The sequence below is a fragment of the Dryobates pubescens genome, chromosome 29, assembly GCF_014839835.1.
Source record: "Dryobates pubescens isolate bDryPub1 chromosome 29, bDryPub1.pri, whole genome shotgun sequence".
Taxonomy (NCBI): Eukaryota; Metazoa; Chordata; class Aves; order Piciformes; family Picidae; genus Dryobates; species Dryobates pubescens.
Window position 1 is genome coordinate 3,873,664 of NC_071640.1, and position 17,978 is coordinate 3,891,641.

The following is a 17,978-nucleotide window of genomic DNA, read 5'->3' on the forward strand; positions in this document are numbered from 1 at the left end:
ACAGACTCCAAAAAAATCTTTCAGAGTCCTAATGTTCCCAGACTCCCATCTCTCACTGAAGCTGATACTACATGTTCAGGAAGAGCTCTCTCCAGCAGCTCTTGCTACTTGAAAAGGGGAGCTGTAGGACATGCTGCTGTGCCCTCCTCAATGCTTAACCACATAAGAAAATTATTGTGCAGCACAACACCAGCAAACACAGCGAGGTCACCGAGAACAGCCTCTAATCTTCAGAGGAACAGCAGCCTCCATGGCAGAAGGAGACCTTGGCTGTTCCTTTGCAGAAGTCTGAGTCCCAATTAAATGCCTTGCAACAGCTCTTTTGTGGTCCTGTGAGATAGGCTGCAGCGTGAGCCATCCTACAGCAAAACCATAAATCCTCACAATACTGATGACAGAGCCTCAAGCACTAGCAAAGGAGGCAGATCAAACAGCTTATCATCAGGCATAAATCCCCTGCCAATTACAAGTTTTGCTGTTGACATCATCCCTAGAGAAATTGCTAGACCTGGTAAGGTCTTGCAGTCCCTGATGCTCTTTTAAATGCTTCCATGACTTCCACTCTTTAGATTATCTACAAGGGCCTGTCAACATCAGGGGAAGGTAGGACCTTCATCAGGTTCTGCCTTAACATCAGGTAGGCAGGACCTACCAGACACACCCCAGCAGAGCCCTATTTTCTGCTCTCAGCTCACCTATCTGTTTCCCAGGAGCCCCTCTGCCACATGCAGAGATGGAACAGGCATCACAGAGCAGCATCTGAGAACTGGGGCAGCTTCCAAGGATTTTAGGTACATATCTTTTATTCCAGCCATTTTCTGTAACCTCCAATCACCCTCCAGCAACTTCCTGTGTGGTCACCCTGAGCAGATTTCATTTGGATTCCAAAGTCACCATCAGATTTGTGTTGGGGGAGAAGGAAGAAAGGCTGCTGGGAAGCGAGCTGCAAACATCGGTGTGCAAAGGTTGAACTCCTCTGGGTTTCTCCTGGACAAAACACTGTTGCTTGCCCCAAGCTGCCAAGCACAAGCCACACTTGGGTCCCAAGGCTGCAATAAACCAGCAGCTTCAGAAGGGAATCACTAGCTGCTGGAAGCTAATGCAGCTCTCCTCACAAATGCACAGGCTCTGCACTGCTCCATAGTTAATGATGTGCAGGAGTTTATTAGCCATCTGCCACGAGTAACCCACTCCTAGCAGCCATCACCCCAGAATCAGAACACTGTGAATCCCCACCCCACTGGGTTTCTCCTCCAGTCCTAGAAGTCACCAGGACCACTCCTGCTCTTGTCCTCCCACCACCCTCTTCTGCACTGCACATCAGTGAGCTGCTCTAAGCAATCAGCTCCATGCTGCAACCATCCTGGCAGAATAAAGCTGGAAAGAGTTAATTCATCCTAAAATGCACATGGCCAAAGAACAGTATTTCTTCTGCTTGTCTAATAAGTATAATTAAATACATAATTGGGCTGGTATGTCAGCCCTGCCCCAAGATTTAGCCATCTTTAATAGGCAGGAGAACATACAAAACACTTACATATGGTGATTTCAATTAGTGCTTCAACAGGACAATTTCTTCATCTGGGGAAGACTAAAGAGGCCACAGCTGATTTCCTCATAACACACTGGAAAAGGCAAACAATCCAAGTCCTGCTTTCTCCCTAAAGTACTTTAAGCCACTTTAAAAATGTTCTCACACCAGGAAAGCTGCAGCTTTGCAAGCCCATTTGTGAGAAGCAGAGCAGCTGCACACATTAACCCTCAGAGAGCGAGACAGCAGTTCTGGGGGAGCTGCAGGCTGTCCAAGTCCAGTGACAGCCACTGATGGCATTAGGGCAAGGCCACAGTTGACCACCTCACATCTGGGACCTCCTGTCAGCTCACTGAGAGGCAAGAACTTGTCAAACACACCCTCTGTTGCAGTGCAAAATGCAGCTGGCTGCCCTAAACCTGCTGAACTGGCTGGTTTAGAGCACCTGGCCACTGGGTAGAAGTTTTCTCCTCATTTTCTCCAGGTACTTAACTTGCCAGCAAATTTGGTCAGACCACAGCTAGGATGGACCACAAGGTCCATCTCAATCAGGATCTCACAGCCTTGTGCTCAGGTAAAGGGGCCCTTATCAACAAACTGCACACCAAGAGGTATCTGAGGTCCCTCACACCAGCTGGGTGCACAACGGGCTGGCCGGCAGACCAGACAGCAAGTCCCCAGGTCCCTTTTCACCCCATTAAGAGCAATGTACAGCAAATGCATGAGCTGTAATTAAGAGGAAGGCTGGGAGCCTCCCATAAAAGGAGTACTTTTCAGCCAAGCTCTGCAGTTCCTACAGACACCATTGAAAGAGTGGCTGGATAAGAACTCTCCAGAGTAGGCAGAGCAAGAGGAGAGCTACATTGACTTATTGGCATAAAACAGAGTCTTCCTCTCACCAGGGAGGACTGATTCCTTCTGATCTGAACCATCTTCTCTTACCTCTTGGGAGATTTCAAGATGTTTCCTTGCAAAGTGCAAAGCTTGCTCATGGCTCCCCAGAGAGTCATAGGCATTTCCGAGACTCCAGCAGGCTCTTCCTTCTCCCACCCTGCAAAACAGGAAGCTGTCAACCACAGAAATGCTGGGCAAAACCCAGCAGCACAGCAACCCTTTCAGGGGCCTCCTTCTCCAGAGCAGCCAGACCCTCCTGGTTCTGCTTTCACCTACAGAAAGGTTCTGTGAAGGAAATGCACTGTGCTTCTTGAACCCTGCTTATGCTGATGTCAGTGAGACCAGGGGATGAGCAAGAGCCTCAGGAGCAGGTCTGCACTCTCAGTGGCAAAAAGCTAAGCAGTGTAGCAAGGGCCCAGAATGGTTTGGCATCATTGGTGATCACCAGGCTGAGAGCAGAAGGCAGAGCTCCTGTCCAGCTTCTCACACAGCAAGGATTCCTCTCCAGAGGTGCACAATGCATCCATAGGGCACCCAACATCCAGCCCTTCGTGTTTAACTCAGAGCTGCTCTAGCAAGAATGTGGCAAGGAGAGAACACTGCAGGTATGCAACCTTCTCCTATTAGATACCAGCACCAAGATGCATGCACAAACTGACATTGCATGCAATAGCCAAGCACACATTGACCTATTGCCACAAGGTCTCCAGGGATTTCCTTGTTTCTAGAAGCCAGGGAAAGGAAACCTGCCCTTGGCCCCCAGCAGCCCTGACCCCCAAGCCCGAGTGCAGCCAGCCCAGGTGTCTCTGGAGCAGGTTTCAGCACCTGTTTGCACAAGCAGGCAGAGCCCTACTGCTGATCAGAGCCTGCTCAGCTCTGTAAACGAGCAGCTGTGGGGGGTGATGGGATAAAAAAAGCACCTGGGGGTGCGGGGAGAGAATCAGCATGACTGCAACTCCCTTTTCAGAGGGTTGGGCGGGTTGATCAGCCGTTAAACATTTGTCATGTCATCCTGTTCAATACCTACTGCTCATAGGGTGTGCTCCCAGAAATGCAGGAGCCCACAGGCCTGCAACCCCCACAGCATGATTCACCCTTGGGTGGGATTATCTCTTCTCTGAGCAGATACTGCCCGGAGAGTGCCACAGAGCTCCCATTCTAGTGTCTCTGCTCCATCTAGTGGAAGACACTCGGCTCCCCGAGAGCTGTCAGCAGTTACACTGATCAAAGCGGCTGCAAAGTCACTTCAGCTGCAAGAAGGCTCCAGGACCACAGAGAGAGTATCCAGGAGAAAAGCACAAACCTCTCCTTAAAAATGTTTTTAAAATAAACAAATAACCCCGAGGCCAAGCTTCCTGAAGCAGGAGAAATGAGGCTCAGAGGAAGCAAAATGGATCATGCCCACATACTCTGTGCAACATCATTTGCTCCTGCATGGAAGTTCCCAGCATCACCTGGAGGCAACAGGACAGTGACATGGATTTGTGCCCTAACCACACAGTTTCTAAGGAAGACACAATTTCTGTGAAGTTGAGGGAGCTTCAGGGGAGCCCTTCTGAGAGAAAGCAGCAGCTTCAGGGGAGCCCTTCTGAGAGAAAGCAGCAGCTTCAGGGGAGCCCTTCTGAGAGAAAGCAGCAGCTTCAAGGGAGCCCTTCTGAGAGAAAGCAGCAGCAGCAGTGTGGCAAAGTGCTGAACTGAACACAATGAATTTTCCTGACCCACCTCCTCTTAGAAATCTCCCTCAGCCCATGCAGACACAGCATTAAGGACACAATCTCCAGGTTTAAGTGATGTGATAAAGGTGTCAATCATGTTATGTTTTTGACAGACAGCTGGACTAAGGCCTGAGTTCTGAGAGACTTTCAAGAACACATGTCACTGCTGTTTAGCCCCAGCCATAGAGAACAGTCAACAAGGAAGGGCCAGTGCTCTGAACCCACCAGAATAGAGACACCATCTCCTGAGGCAAGTCCCTTACCTGTCTCCCAGCTCCTGTGCTATCACCAGGTGTTTCAGGTGGTACTCAATGGCCCTTTCATAGTCTTGAAGCAGTGTGTATGTGTTTCCAAGACTGTAGCAAGCCTGGGCTTCTACTGCTTGGTCTTTGAGTTGTCTGGAGAGCTGGAGTGTTTTCCTGCATGGAACAGATGGGAATGAGAAGACCTTGTAACTGCAAGGCACCAGGAAAGTCACCACTTTAGCATGCACTGTGTTGAAGTGGATGCCTGTAACACCGCAGGCTGCCAGGGGCTGCTACTTGCCGCCGCCGAGCACCACACATGCAACTGGCCTCCAGCTCCCTCATCACATCCCCCTGAGCCTCTGAATTCACTGCAATCAGTCAGGATTTCCAGGGAACCTGTGCCCTGGGTCTGCCTTAGCCCCTGGCACTTACTTGTAGTACTCAGCAGAGATGTCAAACCTCCCGAGGAAGATGTGTGCATTGCCCAGGTTGCTGTACGCTCGCCGCTCGGCCGCCTTGTCCCCAAACTCCTTAGCAATAGCAAGGCGCTGCAGCAGACACAGAGCAGTGAGTAGGGGCTGGCCACTGCCAGCTTCCTGTCACACAGCAGCTTTCCTGGGAGATCAGCTTGGTTTGCAAAGCTCACACCCAGCAAGGCTGCACATGCCTATCGGTGCTGGATGCCGCGGGAAATCTCTCCCTCTCACAGTGAGGATCAGGAAGGGCCTTTGGAGAAGTGGGAGTGAAGTCACATCCTCCTCTAACTCCTGCTCCAGCCTGCTCAGTACACATCTCTCTAGCTACAGTGCAGAGGGAGTCTCACACACATGCTTCAGCAGCTGAACCAAGAGGCAAATGGAGAGCTGTAGGTGAGGCTGTGGCGGGATGTGGTTGATGAGCAGGCTGATGGTGCAGGAGCAGGGCTGTCACTCTGAGTGGTGCTGTGGCACAGAATGCACATGCATGTGTGTGCCCTCCAGCTCCAGCTGCAGATGCTCTCCAGAACCTCTGCCCCTGCCCACACTTCTCACATCCCCCTGCTCCTCCTGCTTCTCCATCTGCTTAGCCTGGAGAAGAGAAAGCTCAGGGGAGACCTTATTGCTGTCTACAACTACCTGAAGGGAGGTTGTAGCTAGGTGGGGGTTGGTCTCTTCTCCCGGGCAACCAGCACCAGAACAAGAGGACACAGTCTCAAGCTGTGCCAGGGAAGGTTTAGGCTGAATGTCAGAAATAAGTTCTTCATAGAAAGAGAGATTGACCACTGGAATGTGCTGCCCAGAGTGGTGGAGGAGTCACCATCACTGGAGGTGTTTAGGAAGAGACTGGATGGGGTGCTTGGTGCCATGGTTTAGTTGATCAGATGGTGTTGGGTGATAGGTTGGACTCGATGATCTCAAAGGTCTTTTCCAACCTGCTTAATTCTATTCTGTTCTCACCCTCCACTTTGCAGCACCTGCTCCTGCTCCCAAATACTGCACAGATTTTTCCAGCCCTTTCTCCCAAAGCTCTGCTGGCTGCTGTCTCCCAGCATGTAAGGATCAGAAGGGCTGTAACAGGATTGGCTTTCCAAGGTGCTGAGCACCTTCAACTGCAAGGAAACTGACACGTGCTCTGATAGAGAAGCTAAAGTGTGTTTGAATTAGGGCAGGGACTGTGTCACCTTGCCCCTCTGTAAAGCTTTACAGAAAGTTATTATGCTCTACAAGCACTATTTATTCCTGATCAACAGCTCCTTCAGCAACTTAATTAAATTCATGGCTTGCATTTATTAAAATCTAGAACGATACAAATTAAGAGCTGCAGGTTTGCCCTCAGATAGCTCCTTTGGTTTCCAAGCCAACAGCACCATTCACTCCAGCTGCTCATTAGGTGCTGGTGGGGATTGGAGCATGAGTTGGTGTAACAGGGCCAGATCTCCTGAAGTACACACAGGAGGGAGAAAAACAGCTGGAGGAAAACATCTCGCTGTACTTCCCGGGCTGCAGGGAGAAGAAAGGCTGCTTCCCAAGAGCCAGCCTCAGCCCCTGACCCCAGGAAGAGGGTGCAGTGGTTTCCTACCTCCTTGTGGAAGGCTATAGCTTCACTGAAGTTGCCAAGTAAGTACTGAGTGTTGCCGAGGTTGCCATAAGCACGGCCCTGTGCAGCTCGGTCCCCCAGCTCCTTCACCAGGGACAGATTCCTCCTGAAAGAAACCAGAGCAGTGCATCTGGTGAGACACAGCCACCACTCTCTGCAGGAGACAGCACCATAAAGAAATAAGAGGCAGCTCTGGAGAAGGCATTTCCCATCCCAACTGCCTGTCCTGTGCATACACAGGGCGACAGGCTGGTGGTGTGTGCTAGCTGCAGCTCTGGGAGCTCCTGCAGATCCAGTGGTGCAAGTCCCTGCTGCTCTCTCAAGCTCAGGCAATCTGCAGCTGTGTACAGGAGCTGCTCACACACTGACAACCTGAGAGGATCCCACATTAAATATGAAATGGCCACCTCACTGTACAGGGGAGAAGCATGAGCACAGGAGAAAGGAGATTACCTGCAGCAGGAGGGCCACAAACCTGGGGAGAAGGGCAAGATCCACAGTCCCATGCAAAGGGTCAGCTCACATGGAGCTTCCCAACATTATTTTACCTTGGTTTTTTTTCCCCTATTTAGACACACAGCAAACACAGGGAAGAGTAGAGCTGCCAGCTGGCACTGATTTACCCACTGGCTATTCTCTGGAACAAGGATGGTGAGCTATATATAGGCACTATCACATCCTCAGACATGAGAAGATAGAAGATCTTGTCACTCCCTTCATTTAAAACAAAGCCATTTAAAACTCTGAAGTATGAGGAGAAAAACAGCCCCAAAGTCTGGTGACAGCCTTCCTGTGTGGGACATCAGAGTGATCTCAGAAACTATTTAGGAAAGGGAAGGATGTTACAAGCAAGATAAAATACAGATCCTTTAGAAGGACAACCAGGACTTCAAATGAAAGGATGGAAGAGGATCTCTGCTCCTGCTCCCAGCAACGGAGACACAGGGTTCTGTTCACATCGAAGCCAGCAGAGAGCAGCAGGGGCTGCAGCAGCTAATAGTTTAGCTTCCAAATACAGCTCTGAGAAGGAGCAGTGAACTTAATTGCACCAGCATACTTCAAACCACAGCAAGTTCTACCAAGGCAATGCCAGGATGAATTTTAGCTCCAGTTTTATAAAAGCTTCCAGGCCCTCTATCAACTTCCTTGAGATTAATTTGCCACTGTAACTTGGCACCTCAGGGGACTGCTCCTAATTCATTACACCATGCAAAAATCTCATTCAGTGGCCTGATTTTCAGCAGCACTGAGCCCACAGTCTCAGTCTTTGCAACAGACATCTTTCAGAGCTCCCACATCCTCGGTGGCCCAGGAAACAAGCCCCTCTATGAGAAATGCTTCCAATGGGACTCAGCAGAAATGGTCACCTTGCACCCCAACTGGCTATCCTTAACTTAACAGTTACCAGAGCTCATTGAAGCAGCTGCCAGCAGAACAGGAACACCACAAAGGCAGATTATGATCTGAGCAGGAAAAGCTCCACAAAGGTGTACCTGTGTACACTTGAGCAACCACTGATGCCTGAGAGCAGCCCTGCTCCCTGCAGGAGGAAGGGTTGGCCAAGCTTTAAGTACTTACTCATAATACTCTGAAGCTTTCTGTAGCGTCTCCTTGACCTCTTGAGGCAGGTAGCCTGGGTCTTGGGCCATGTTCCAAGACAAGTGCTTTCCCTTTGCATGGTAAACATTTCCTATATTGTAAAGGGCTCTGGCTTCACCAATCTAAAGGGAGACAGAAGAGGGAGCAGCAAAGTATTACACTGCACATCCCAGTATGGACCTCGCCAGTGCTGGGCAGAGATTCATAACAGTTTAGGTTGGAAGGGACCTTAGGAGGTCCACATTTGCCTTTCCCATCCTCATTGTCTTGGCAGCTGTTACTCTCAGCAGCATGAGACCTGTGATGGCAGCCAGACAGGAGAGCTTGACACTCCTCCTCCTCCCAATGCCCACCTTCACCACATCACATTTACTGACTTGCAGACAGATGATTTTTAAAGCTGCAAAATGTTTCCTGCTGGATGCCATGGAACCAATTACCTTGTCTCCCTGCTCCTGAGAAATGTCCAAGTGCCTCTGGCAACAAACAACAGCTTCATCAAACTGCCCAAGGATTTTCAGTGTATTCCCAAGGTTGCCACTTGCCTTGGCTTCTCCAATGCGGTCCCCAATGGTTCTATAAGATGACCACAGGAAGGAAGTGAAGTGTTAAAGAGCTCACAGGCTTGTGTTCACCAACTGTTGGAGGCAGAATTCAAGCTGCATGATAGGTACACTGCATCCAGCAGTTCACAGCACACACAGCTGGCTGGAGTGCTTCCTACATGCCCTCTCAGTTTTGAAGGCAGATCCTTGTTGCCTGGTTTGCTGTCAGGTGAACTACCTGAAAGGAGGTCATAGACAGGTAGGGGTTGGTCTTTTCTCCCAGGCAACCAGTACAAGAACAAGAGGACACAGTCTCAAGCTGTGTCAGGGGAAATTTAAGCTCAAGGTGAGGAGAAAGTTCTTCACAGAAAGAGTAATTGGCCATTGGAATGTGCTGCCCAGGGAGGTGGTGGAGTCACTGTCCCTGGAGGTGCTCAGAAAAGGACTGGATGTGGCACTTGGAGCCGTGGTTTAGTCGTCAGGAGGTGTTAGGTAGTAGGTTGGACTTGATGATCTCTGAGGTCTTTTCCAACCTGGTTGATTCTGCTTTAATGAGTTCAAGTGTACTTAAAATGAGTACCTGGGGATTGGAGAACTGGACACTGCCCTGCTCTTGCTCCAAGCACTCTCCTCACATCCATATTCCTTTCCCCACCTCCCTGCTCTGAAGGTGGCTGGCCCATTCTTGTTGCCCCCCAAGTTCTCCACAGGACAGCCACCCCGTGCCTCAGGGCTAGTTTTGGATGCTTATTCCTGGGGCAGATTCCCTCAGGCTGTTAAGTTCAGAGCCCACAGAACTTGCCTTTGCTCAAGCCCTGACAGGCTGAGTCTGATTAGGATGACACACAGCTGCCATGCTTACCTGGCCAGAGTAAGGTCATGTTTATGGTACTCCAGGGCCTTGGAGTACTCCTTTAGGTAGAAATAGGCATTGCCCAACTGACTGTAGATGGCACTGAGAGTCTTCAGGTCCTCTGTCCCCACCTGCACAGCTGCTTCGAAGAAGGCTGCCCCAGCTTTGAAGTCCCCAGCCTTGCACAGGCGCTCTCCTTCCAGGGCCAGTTCCAGGCAGGATGCCTCCATTCTGCCAAAGGCAAGACATCATTTCCAGAGGAGTTAGGCTGCAGTGCACCCACCCTGCTATGCAAGGCTCCAAAAGTTTACTTTGTTGTACCCCTTTAATTGCTCACTGCACCAGAAACAAACCCTGGAGGGAACCACCCTCTCTGCAGTCAGCCCCAAGGCACCAAATCCAGGTGAAACACCCTGGGGACGGGCAGCCAGCTCACCCCAGAGATGGGGAGACCAGCTTTCAGTGGGCATGGTGGGTGCTCAGCCCCTCCAAAGCATGAGACACAGGAGTATCCAGACTTAGAGAGAGCATCTGCTAATGGCCAAAGGCAGCCTCTGGGTTCCCAGGAGGAATCTAGACAAGAAACTTGGGGCTCCTGGCTCTCAAGACACAGACTCACACCCCAGGAGCCCCATGGCATCTGTTGTTTCCTTGGGTGGTGCACAGCACAGAAGCCACGTACCCAGGCTGTTCGTGCCTGCAGCACTTTCCCTGGGGTGACAGAGAGGGTAGCCAAACTACAACACATTTTTATTGGATACCAGAGAAAACCCTGGACTGTGCAGGAGTTCTTGGCTGGGCAGCTTCCAGCGCTCAGCGTCTGCTTTTCATTAACCCTTCTGCTGTCACTCTTTCCACAGGCACCCTGCACACTGCCTCCAGGCTTGCTTTGCTCCCTTGCAGGTCTCCACACCTCTGGCAAGGGCACATGCCATGCTGTCAGTGTGAGCACCTCAGGAGCCAGCAGAGAGGAAGGAGACCAGCAACACTGCTTCATGAGAAAGGAGATGGACTCCTCTGAGTGCTCCACCAAGCCCTAAGTTACAGCTGTCTCTGTTAGCCCACATTTCCAAAGGTCTCAGAAGGGACAGAGCATGTGTTTGAACACTTACAGCTGGGAGTGTCCTGGCTGCTGCAGCCAGCCCCTTCACGAGGTGTCTGGACACAGCATGTTTCTCATCCTCTATTCAGATGCTTCTCTTTGCTCTTTTGGGCTTTTTCATTTCTGCTCAATGTATTTTTAAAAGTCAAAACTAGCTGGGTCAAAGGTGGACATCTGCTCTGAAACTCTTAGCTCACTTGGCCTGAGTCAGAAGAAGATAATGAATGTCTTAAGGTGGTTTCCATTCTGTTCTCAGGCAAAGAGCACTTGCAGGAAGTCTGACTGTGGTATCCTCACCAAGAGAACAACTTGCTCTGTGACAGCAGCAGCCCAGGTGACATCTCTTGTAGCACTTTCCTGATGGGCCCTAGAAGATGCTTCCCTCTAAGGCACCCTTACCCTGCAACCAGGGTCTCTGCAGACCAAGGCTGAGGTGTGGGGGCCAAGCCAGGGCACTCTGTGCGCTGCTTTGGCTTCTCTCCCTGAGGGCACAACCTGCCCCACACCACCACACCTCCTTGTGCAGAGCTTCTCCTACCCCAGATCTGTGCTCCAGCATCTTCTGCCCAAGTCCACACCCAGCACCTCCTGCAGCAAAGGAGCATGGCGAGATGCACGTACAAAACACCAATCCTGATGCGTTTTTCCTATAAAGAGCCAAACTGTTGTTTTCTCAGCTGCCAGGAAACAAAACCACTTCCTCTGAGCAGTGCATAAACCATCTAATATCCAGCCCTATTTGCCTGGCAATCTCCCTGCTGGGTTGGCTTCATACAGCTCCAAATACCCAACACTTGGCAGCCCAAAGCAGGAGAACCCATGAGGGCTGTTCAAACAACAAAACCCACCAAACAGGTCAAAGAGCTGGTTTCAGTCTCTTCTTCTAGACATACTTGGGACTTCTGCTGTCTCATTGGTCAATTATCCCCCAAACCACTGAGTAGCAAGGAGAACAGGATTGTGAAGCAGCTCATCTGAGCTCCCACCTCAAACTCCCACACAGATATTGGATTCCAAGCTCACTGCAGAGCCCACATTTGAGTGGCTATTTCACTCATGCACAAATCTGCTTGCAGTGCCAGTGCAGCATCAGTCCCTGTCCCAGCTTCTGTTTGGTAGGGGAAATAAAAGTAAGACCATTAATAAAAGGGGAAATAAAAGTAAGACCATTAATACTAGACATGTTGAACTTCTGTCCACTGATCCTCTAGCTACACCACATGAAAACGATTAAGACTGTCTTCTGCTAGAGCATGCTGAACTAGAGGGACCATCTTTGGGATCACACCAAACTGCCATCAGTTCCAAGGCACATTTATGGCTTGTAGATCGCTAGAGCACTTCTCTGGCATCATTGTCAGGTGTTGACAGGTCTCTGCTGAGACATCCCCAAGAGCTGAAAGAGGGCTTGGGACTGAAGGCAGACAAGGAGCAAAATTAACCAGCCTGAGCTTAACAGAGATGAATGCTGAGAGGACTTGAAATGCAGAGATGAGCCATGACAACAGGAACTGAGTTCCAGTTAGAACATGGCTGAGAGAGAAGCCAATTTCAACACAATTTCAGTTCAACATGAACAAAACTTCCCAATATCCAGGTTCTCTTTAAGAGCCTGAGTTCCACTGCCAGCAGTCTAAAAGCTGAGCTGGAGAGTGGCTTCCCTGCTTCGTGACATTGCAGTCTAGCACGGCTCAAATCTGTTGTGTGATTTGAAGAGCCTGAGGCGAGGGATCCCATCCATGCAGCACAGCAAACCCTGCAGCACCAGAGCCCAGCTACAAGCTCAAGGCTGGCTTTTCACTCAGGTCATATCTGCCAGTGGACACCTAACCAGTGGAATTTGTGCCTCAGGGCCTGCATTCCAGTACACACACACTCACACTCTCTGGGTGTTCCCATAGTAACTGTTCATGCCCTGCCAGTGACATGACCTCCAGTGCACACAGCCTTTTATTCCAATCTGTTTGTCCTTGAACATGCTGCTTGGCAGGGTATCTGACTTATCTAATTAACATCACTGCTCAGTTTGGGACCAAAGCAAACAAGGAGAAAGGAGAGGAGCCTTCTCCTCACAGCACTCTGCCGAGGCTTTGCTGCCATGCCAAGGGACAAGTGTCAAGGATGGCAATTATTAGCAGAAATCAAACCCACCTGCTCTTTCCACATCCTCCCACAGCCCCCACGTCCCACAGCCAGGGCTAGTTCTGGGAAGCAACTTTGCATGCAGTTCAGGCACTGTGGCTTAGGGGCACTCAGAAACACAATGCCAAGGGCAGAGAAACTGACTAGAAGTCTATGAAAAAACTCAAGCACATGAAAACACTCCAAGTCCAGCACCTTCCAAAGGCCACAGGTCAACTGGCCATAAGAAAAGACTGGAAGGGAGATTTAGGCAGAAGACAGAAACTGCTGTTCCAGTGAACCAACCTGAGCCACCCTGACAGACTGGCAAAGGGATAACTCAAGTTACAGCCCCAGTTTCCCCCACAACACACACCTGACCCTTCCTCTACCTCTTCTTCTGCAGGTAGCAGCTTTTCTGAGCATGAACACAGAGCTCCAAGCCCACTGGCAGAAAGAAGCAGCAGATCAGAAACAACCACTCCTTTTGGTGCATCTGCTCCAAGAGCAGAAGGGCTTCTGCTGCTGCAAACCTCTCCTTGCCAGGCAAGGAGCTCAGGGTTCCACCAAAAGAAGGTCATCTTCACAGGCTCCAAAGAGGCCTCATCCATCTGCCACCCAAGAAGCTTTGCAAGTTCCAGAAATGATCTGAGCAGTTCTCAGACCAGAAGAGAGCAAAAGGTCCCCCAGAGTGTGCCCCTGCCCACTTAAATGGGCTCCAAACCATTCCCAGCTGACAGGGCACAGCCTTCTACACCCCAGTTCCCAGGTGTGAAGTTTCTCTCCTGCTGACACATGGGCAACATGCCTGGGCCTGTACCTCCTCAGCAAGCACCTACTATTCATGTCTTAATACCAGAACAGAAGATTCAGTCCCTCCTGAGGCAGCAAATCACTGCTAATGAGCTGAAGGCACTGGGCTTGGTCATATGGTGTGGTTCAGAAGACGGACACCACAGACCATGAGCTGCTTTGCCACAGCTAAGATGCTTGGGCTGGTTAATGCAATTCTCCCACCACACTCAGCCTGTTAGCTCACAGCATGGTATGTCCCTGGCTGGGGGTTTGAACAAAGACTTGAGCAAAGGGGGAAGCTCTCTTGGAGTGGCCCCTGTTCATAAGCCTTGCACTAAATCAGTGCAAACCATGACCACTCCAGATAGACAGGACTTCCAAGTGTCCACACAAGTCACATACCAGTCTCCAGACCCACTCCAAGCAGCCCAGAAGGTCTGACAACTTTCCCAGATCAAGTCCCAAACCAAAACAAGACTGCAGCATGCACAAGAAAAGGTTTTCTTCTAAATGCATGGAGATGACAGACCACGTGAAGTCTGGGCAGAGAAGAACATTTGAAGGCAGCAGTTGTAATCTGGAAATCAGAACAGTGTGAACCTGCTCCAGGCACAGAGTTGGACTAGATGGTCCCCAGAGATCCCTTCCAACCTCACCATGCTGGGATTGTGTGAAGAACAGAGCATTTACTGCCTTTAGTAACAAGACATCCCAGGGTCATCCATCACTGTCAGGTAGCAGCTAATGACGGTCTGGATCACAGGTTGCCTCTTGGCTGCCTCGCAAGCTAGCTGAAAGGATTAAAGAGCAAAAGCGTTCCTCTACAAAAGGTGCCCTGGCAAAACACAAGGATTATTAGACATCAAATGTTTGCAAGCAACACAGCACCAGGGAGAAGGCAGCGAGGGTCCCAGGGGGGCTGGGGATGCCGAGAACACTGCAAGTAAGAAATGAGGCAAACAGCACAAGGTGTTATCAGTGCCATGTACAATGATCATCATGACTGCTGTCAAAACAGCACTATAATTAGGGCTTGGGTGATGATACAGGTCCCCAGAGAGGGAACACTGCTCACTGTGTGTTCAGGAGCTTGGAACAGGCAGATCTCCCAACACCCCACTCTCCCCCAGATCTTGTGTCTCCTTTGGCAAATACTCCAAGAAAATAACACCGCACGGCCAGCGGCGCCCCGCACGGGCAGCGGCACACTCGTCCTTCCCCTGCTCAGCTGCAAAACAGGACAGGCTGCTTCTAGCCAAGAGCTGTTCTGCAGGATCTTGGGCTACACACTGACCTGACACAGCTCAGAGCTGCTGCAGCTCCTGCATCCCAGACAATAATGGCCACAGAAGCCAGAGCAGGAGACAGCAACATCCCACCTCTCCCAGGAGATGTGGTCACAGAAGCCAGAACTGGACACTGCAACCCCCACATCTCCTAAGAGATATGGTCACAGAAGCCTCAGCAGGACACAGTGACATTCCACCTCTCATATCTGCAACTCACTCCTGTGTCTGCTCCAGACACACAGAAGAAGAGGAAAGTGTGCATTGTCCAGCAGTTACAACTTGCCTTACTCCAACCCTCCCTTTCACACGTTCAGGGCTGCCTTGCTTGCAGCACTCACCCTGCTGACAACACATCCATCAAGCTATGCAGAAAATAATCACATCGCTAGAAGAGAACCAGGAGACACTTGTCTGCTGCCTTCAATATGGTAAAGCTCACAAAGCAAGACAATCTCTTCCTGCCTGCAAGATGAAACAGCCTTTAAAACAAGGTATTTATATTAGTGAGGGCAATTGCCACACTCATTCCCAACCAGAGCTGCTGTAGTTGTAAGGTCAGGAACAAAATCCAAGATTTTAGATGGGGAGTAAAGCAGAAAAAAAACCCCAACATCAGAACCACCCTATGAGGGGAGGCTGAGGGAGCTGGGGTTGGTCAGCCTGGAGAAGAGGAGGCTCAGAGGAGACCTTCTTGTTCTCTACAGCTACCTGGAGGGAGGTTGTAGCCAGGTGGGGGTTGGTCTCTTGTCCCAGGCAACCAGCACAAGAGGACACAGTTTCAAGCTGCACCAGGGGAGGTTTAGGCTGGAGGTGAGGAAGAAGCTCTTCATAGAAAGAGAGATTGGCCATTGGAATGTGCTGCCCAGGGAGGTGGTGGAGTCACCATCACTGAAGGTGTTTAGGAAGAGACTTGATGAGGTGCTTGGAGCCATGGTTCAGTTGATTAGATGGTGTTGGGTGATAGGTTGGACTGGATGATCTCAAAGGTCTCTTCCAACCTGGTTAATTCTATTCTATGCTATTCTAGTAGTAAAAAAACTCCCCACCTTATTACATCTAGTGACATGAATTAATGAAGCAAGAGATTTTAGCATCTTACTTGCAATATGATTGAATTTTATACAAAAATAAATGTAATTTCAGAGCACTGATGATTGGGGTAATTAACTTTTTTTTTCCCCCCAGTCAAAAAGGGATTCAGTTTTCCAGGTGTTCAGTGTAAATGTACATTCACTGCCTTAACTAACTAAATATGCATTTAAATAACCAACTGGCAGCACATCCTTGAAGAAATAATCAGGCTGGGAATTATTCCCCCTTCCCAGCTCTCACACAGCCCCTGTAGCTGAAAAGCAGCTGATGACTGAACAAGCAGGTAACAGCCAGGCAGGGGCTGCCCCAGCTCCCCAGAGGCAGCTCCCCTTTACTGAAGTGGGAGATGCAGAGAGCTCACATCCCAAATGACCCAGCTCATGCTCCTCCTGTGCCAAAACCCATGACTGATGAAGGGTCTGCTTATCCTCATGCCTTTCCCTGCATGAGGAAAACAATCTCAGATTCTCCCAATGCACAACTCAGATGTGTTAATGGTGAGTTTATAGCTGTTTAGCCCTGTGCCAGCACTGCAAGCCAGACCAGATTGCCCCAGGCAGAGAAGAACACTTTCACAACACATTTTGGGCAGTTTCTCTCTGGCTACTCTGCCCCAAGCAGGGTCCTCACTCTCCATCAAGCAACACTTCCCTCAGACAGGCTGGGGGATCACATCCATATCACCAGCACACACACACAGCTGCTGTTCCCTCTCCCTTGCTCCCAAAAGATGAACCCCCATCTCTAAGAAGAAAATCTTACTATCAGCTCCTGAGTACACGTGCTGGCAATTTCACACTGTTAAATACCATCTCACTGCCATGACACCAGCCCTAGCAATCACTCAGCTCTTCCTGTTCAGTACTCATCCTCCCCTGCACTGCTCACCCCTCTGCATCACCAACACACCCATCAGCAACCTGCTCAGTTTAGCAGGTAGGGACTGATGAAAATCCTTAATTAACTTGCTCCCAAGACCAGTTCTTGTCTGAAGCTGCCAGTGATGCCTCTCCACCCTGCTGACAGCTCTCCTTGCATGGCTCCTCACCTCCCACCCACAGCACAGCCCAAGCACTAATCCCCCTCCTGACAAGCAGCTTCCCCACAAGACACCATATCAAACACTGGCTGGCAAGGAAGGGTGACAAACAAATCAAGAAACAGTTGACATTAGCCTGACTCAGACTACTTTTGGTGGTTTGAAATCAGCACATGGAAGTTGGTTTCCCTCCAGCCAGTGGAGGATCGACCCCCTGAGGCACTTTGACCTACAGTCCACCTTCGTAGTGAGGAAGAAAACAAACCCTCTTGTTGTTTGGAGAGGAAAGGACAAAGGTGGAGCCATGAACAGTGCACCCAGCCTTTCCCAGCTCCTGAATTAGTTCCAAGAGTCTGGGCCAGGTGCCTTCCCATCTCCTGAAGCACCTGAGGTGCTGCACCAGCTCACCAGCACATCTGGAGGGCAGAAGGTTTCCACTCCACAGACTTTCACTGGTAGTTGCATTGCAGTCAGTTCTTTCAGTGCTCCCCCAAATTGAAAACCATAATAATGATATGTGTGTATATATACATTAAAAAAAAAGTATACACACTTAACTGCTGCTTGAGAAGTGTTTGATCAAGCCAGAGCTCCAGGCAGTGCCAGCACGGAGCAGTTTGCTCTGCAGTCCTCGGTTAAGGGTATGAAACAGGGACCCCAGAGGGGAAAAAAGACTACAGGGAGTTCTGGAAGCTGCTGGGTCTGCATGCTGGCTCCAGATTTCTTCTTCTCCTCGCTGACAGTAGCATCAGCACTCAACAGTAGTCATTTCAGTTAATTGCTATCTACCATTAGCTGCAGAGTACTTACAAGGGATTCAATTCCACTGCATATTTGCTAATAAATACCAAATGACAGCGAGGAAGACAGCTGTATTTAGTTGCATTTACTCTCTTATTAACAGAGCTGAATAAGACCCCATTTCAGCTCATAATGGCTCCAACAAGCTGCATCACTGTCAGAAATTCCAAGTCAAAGTCCCCAGTGCCTGCCTGAAAGCAGAAATCATTCAGCACTCCCTGGCTCACACAGCTCCCCTGTGGCTGCACACAACTCTCCTTGTGCCCAAGGGCCACACA

The 17,978-nt window shown here is 50.1% G+C and overlaps 1 protein-coding gene across 1 annotated transcript in view; it reads right to left on the bottom strand.

Moving 5' to 3' along the window:
• GPSM1 (G protein signaling modulator 1) overlaps window positions 1–17,978 on the bottom strand; it is an 85,393-nt gene that overhangs the window by 50,481 nt on the left and 16,934 nt on the right. The window contains exons 2-8 of the mRNA XM_054174352.1: window positions 9,471–9,692; window positions 8,504–8,639; window positions 8,043–8,185; window positions 6,447–6,570; window positions 4,821–4,936; window positions 4,404–4,559; window positions 2,474–2,582 (exon numbers count right to left, since the gene is read on the bottom strand). Of these exons, the coding sequence (XP_054030327.1) occupies window positions 2,474–2,582; window positions 4,404–4,559; window positions 4,821–4,936; window positions 6,447–6,570; window positions 8,043–8,185; window positions 8,504–8,639; window positions 9,471–9,692 (1,006 nt within the window). The remainder of the gene's footprint in view (window positions 1–2,473; window positions 2,583–4,403; window positions 4,560–4,820; window positions 4,937–6,446; window positions 6,571–8,042; window positions 8,186–8,503; window positions 8,640–9,470; window positions 9,693–17,978) is intronic.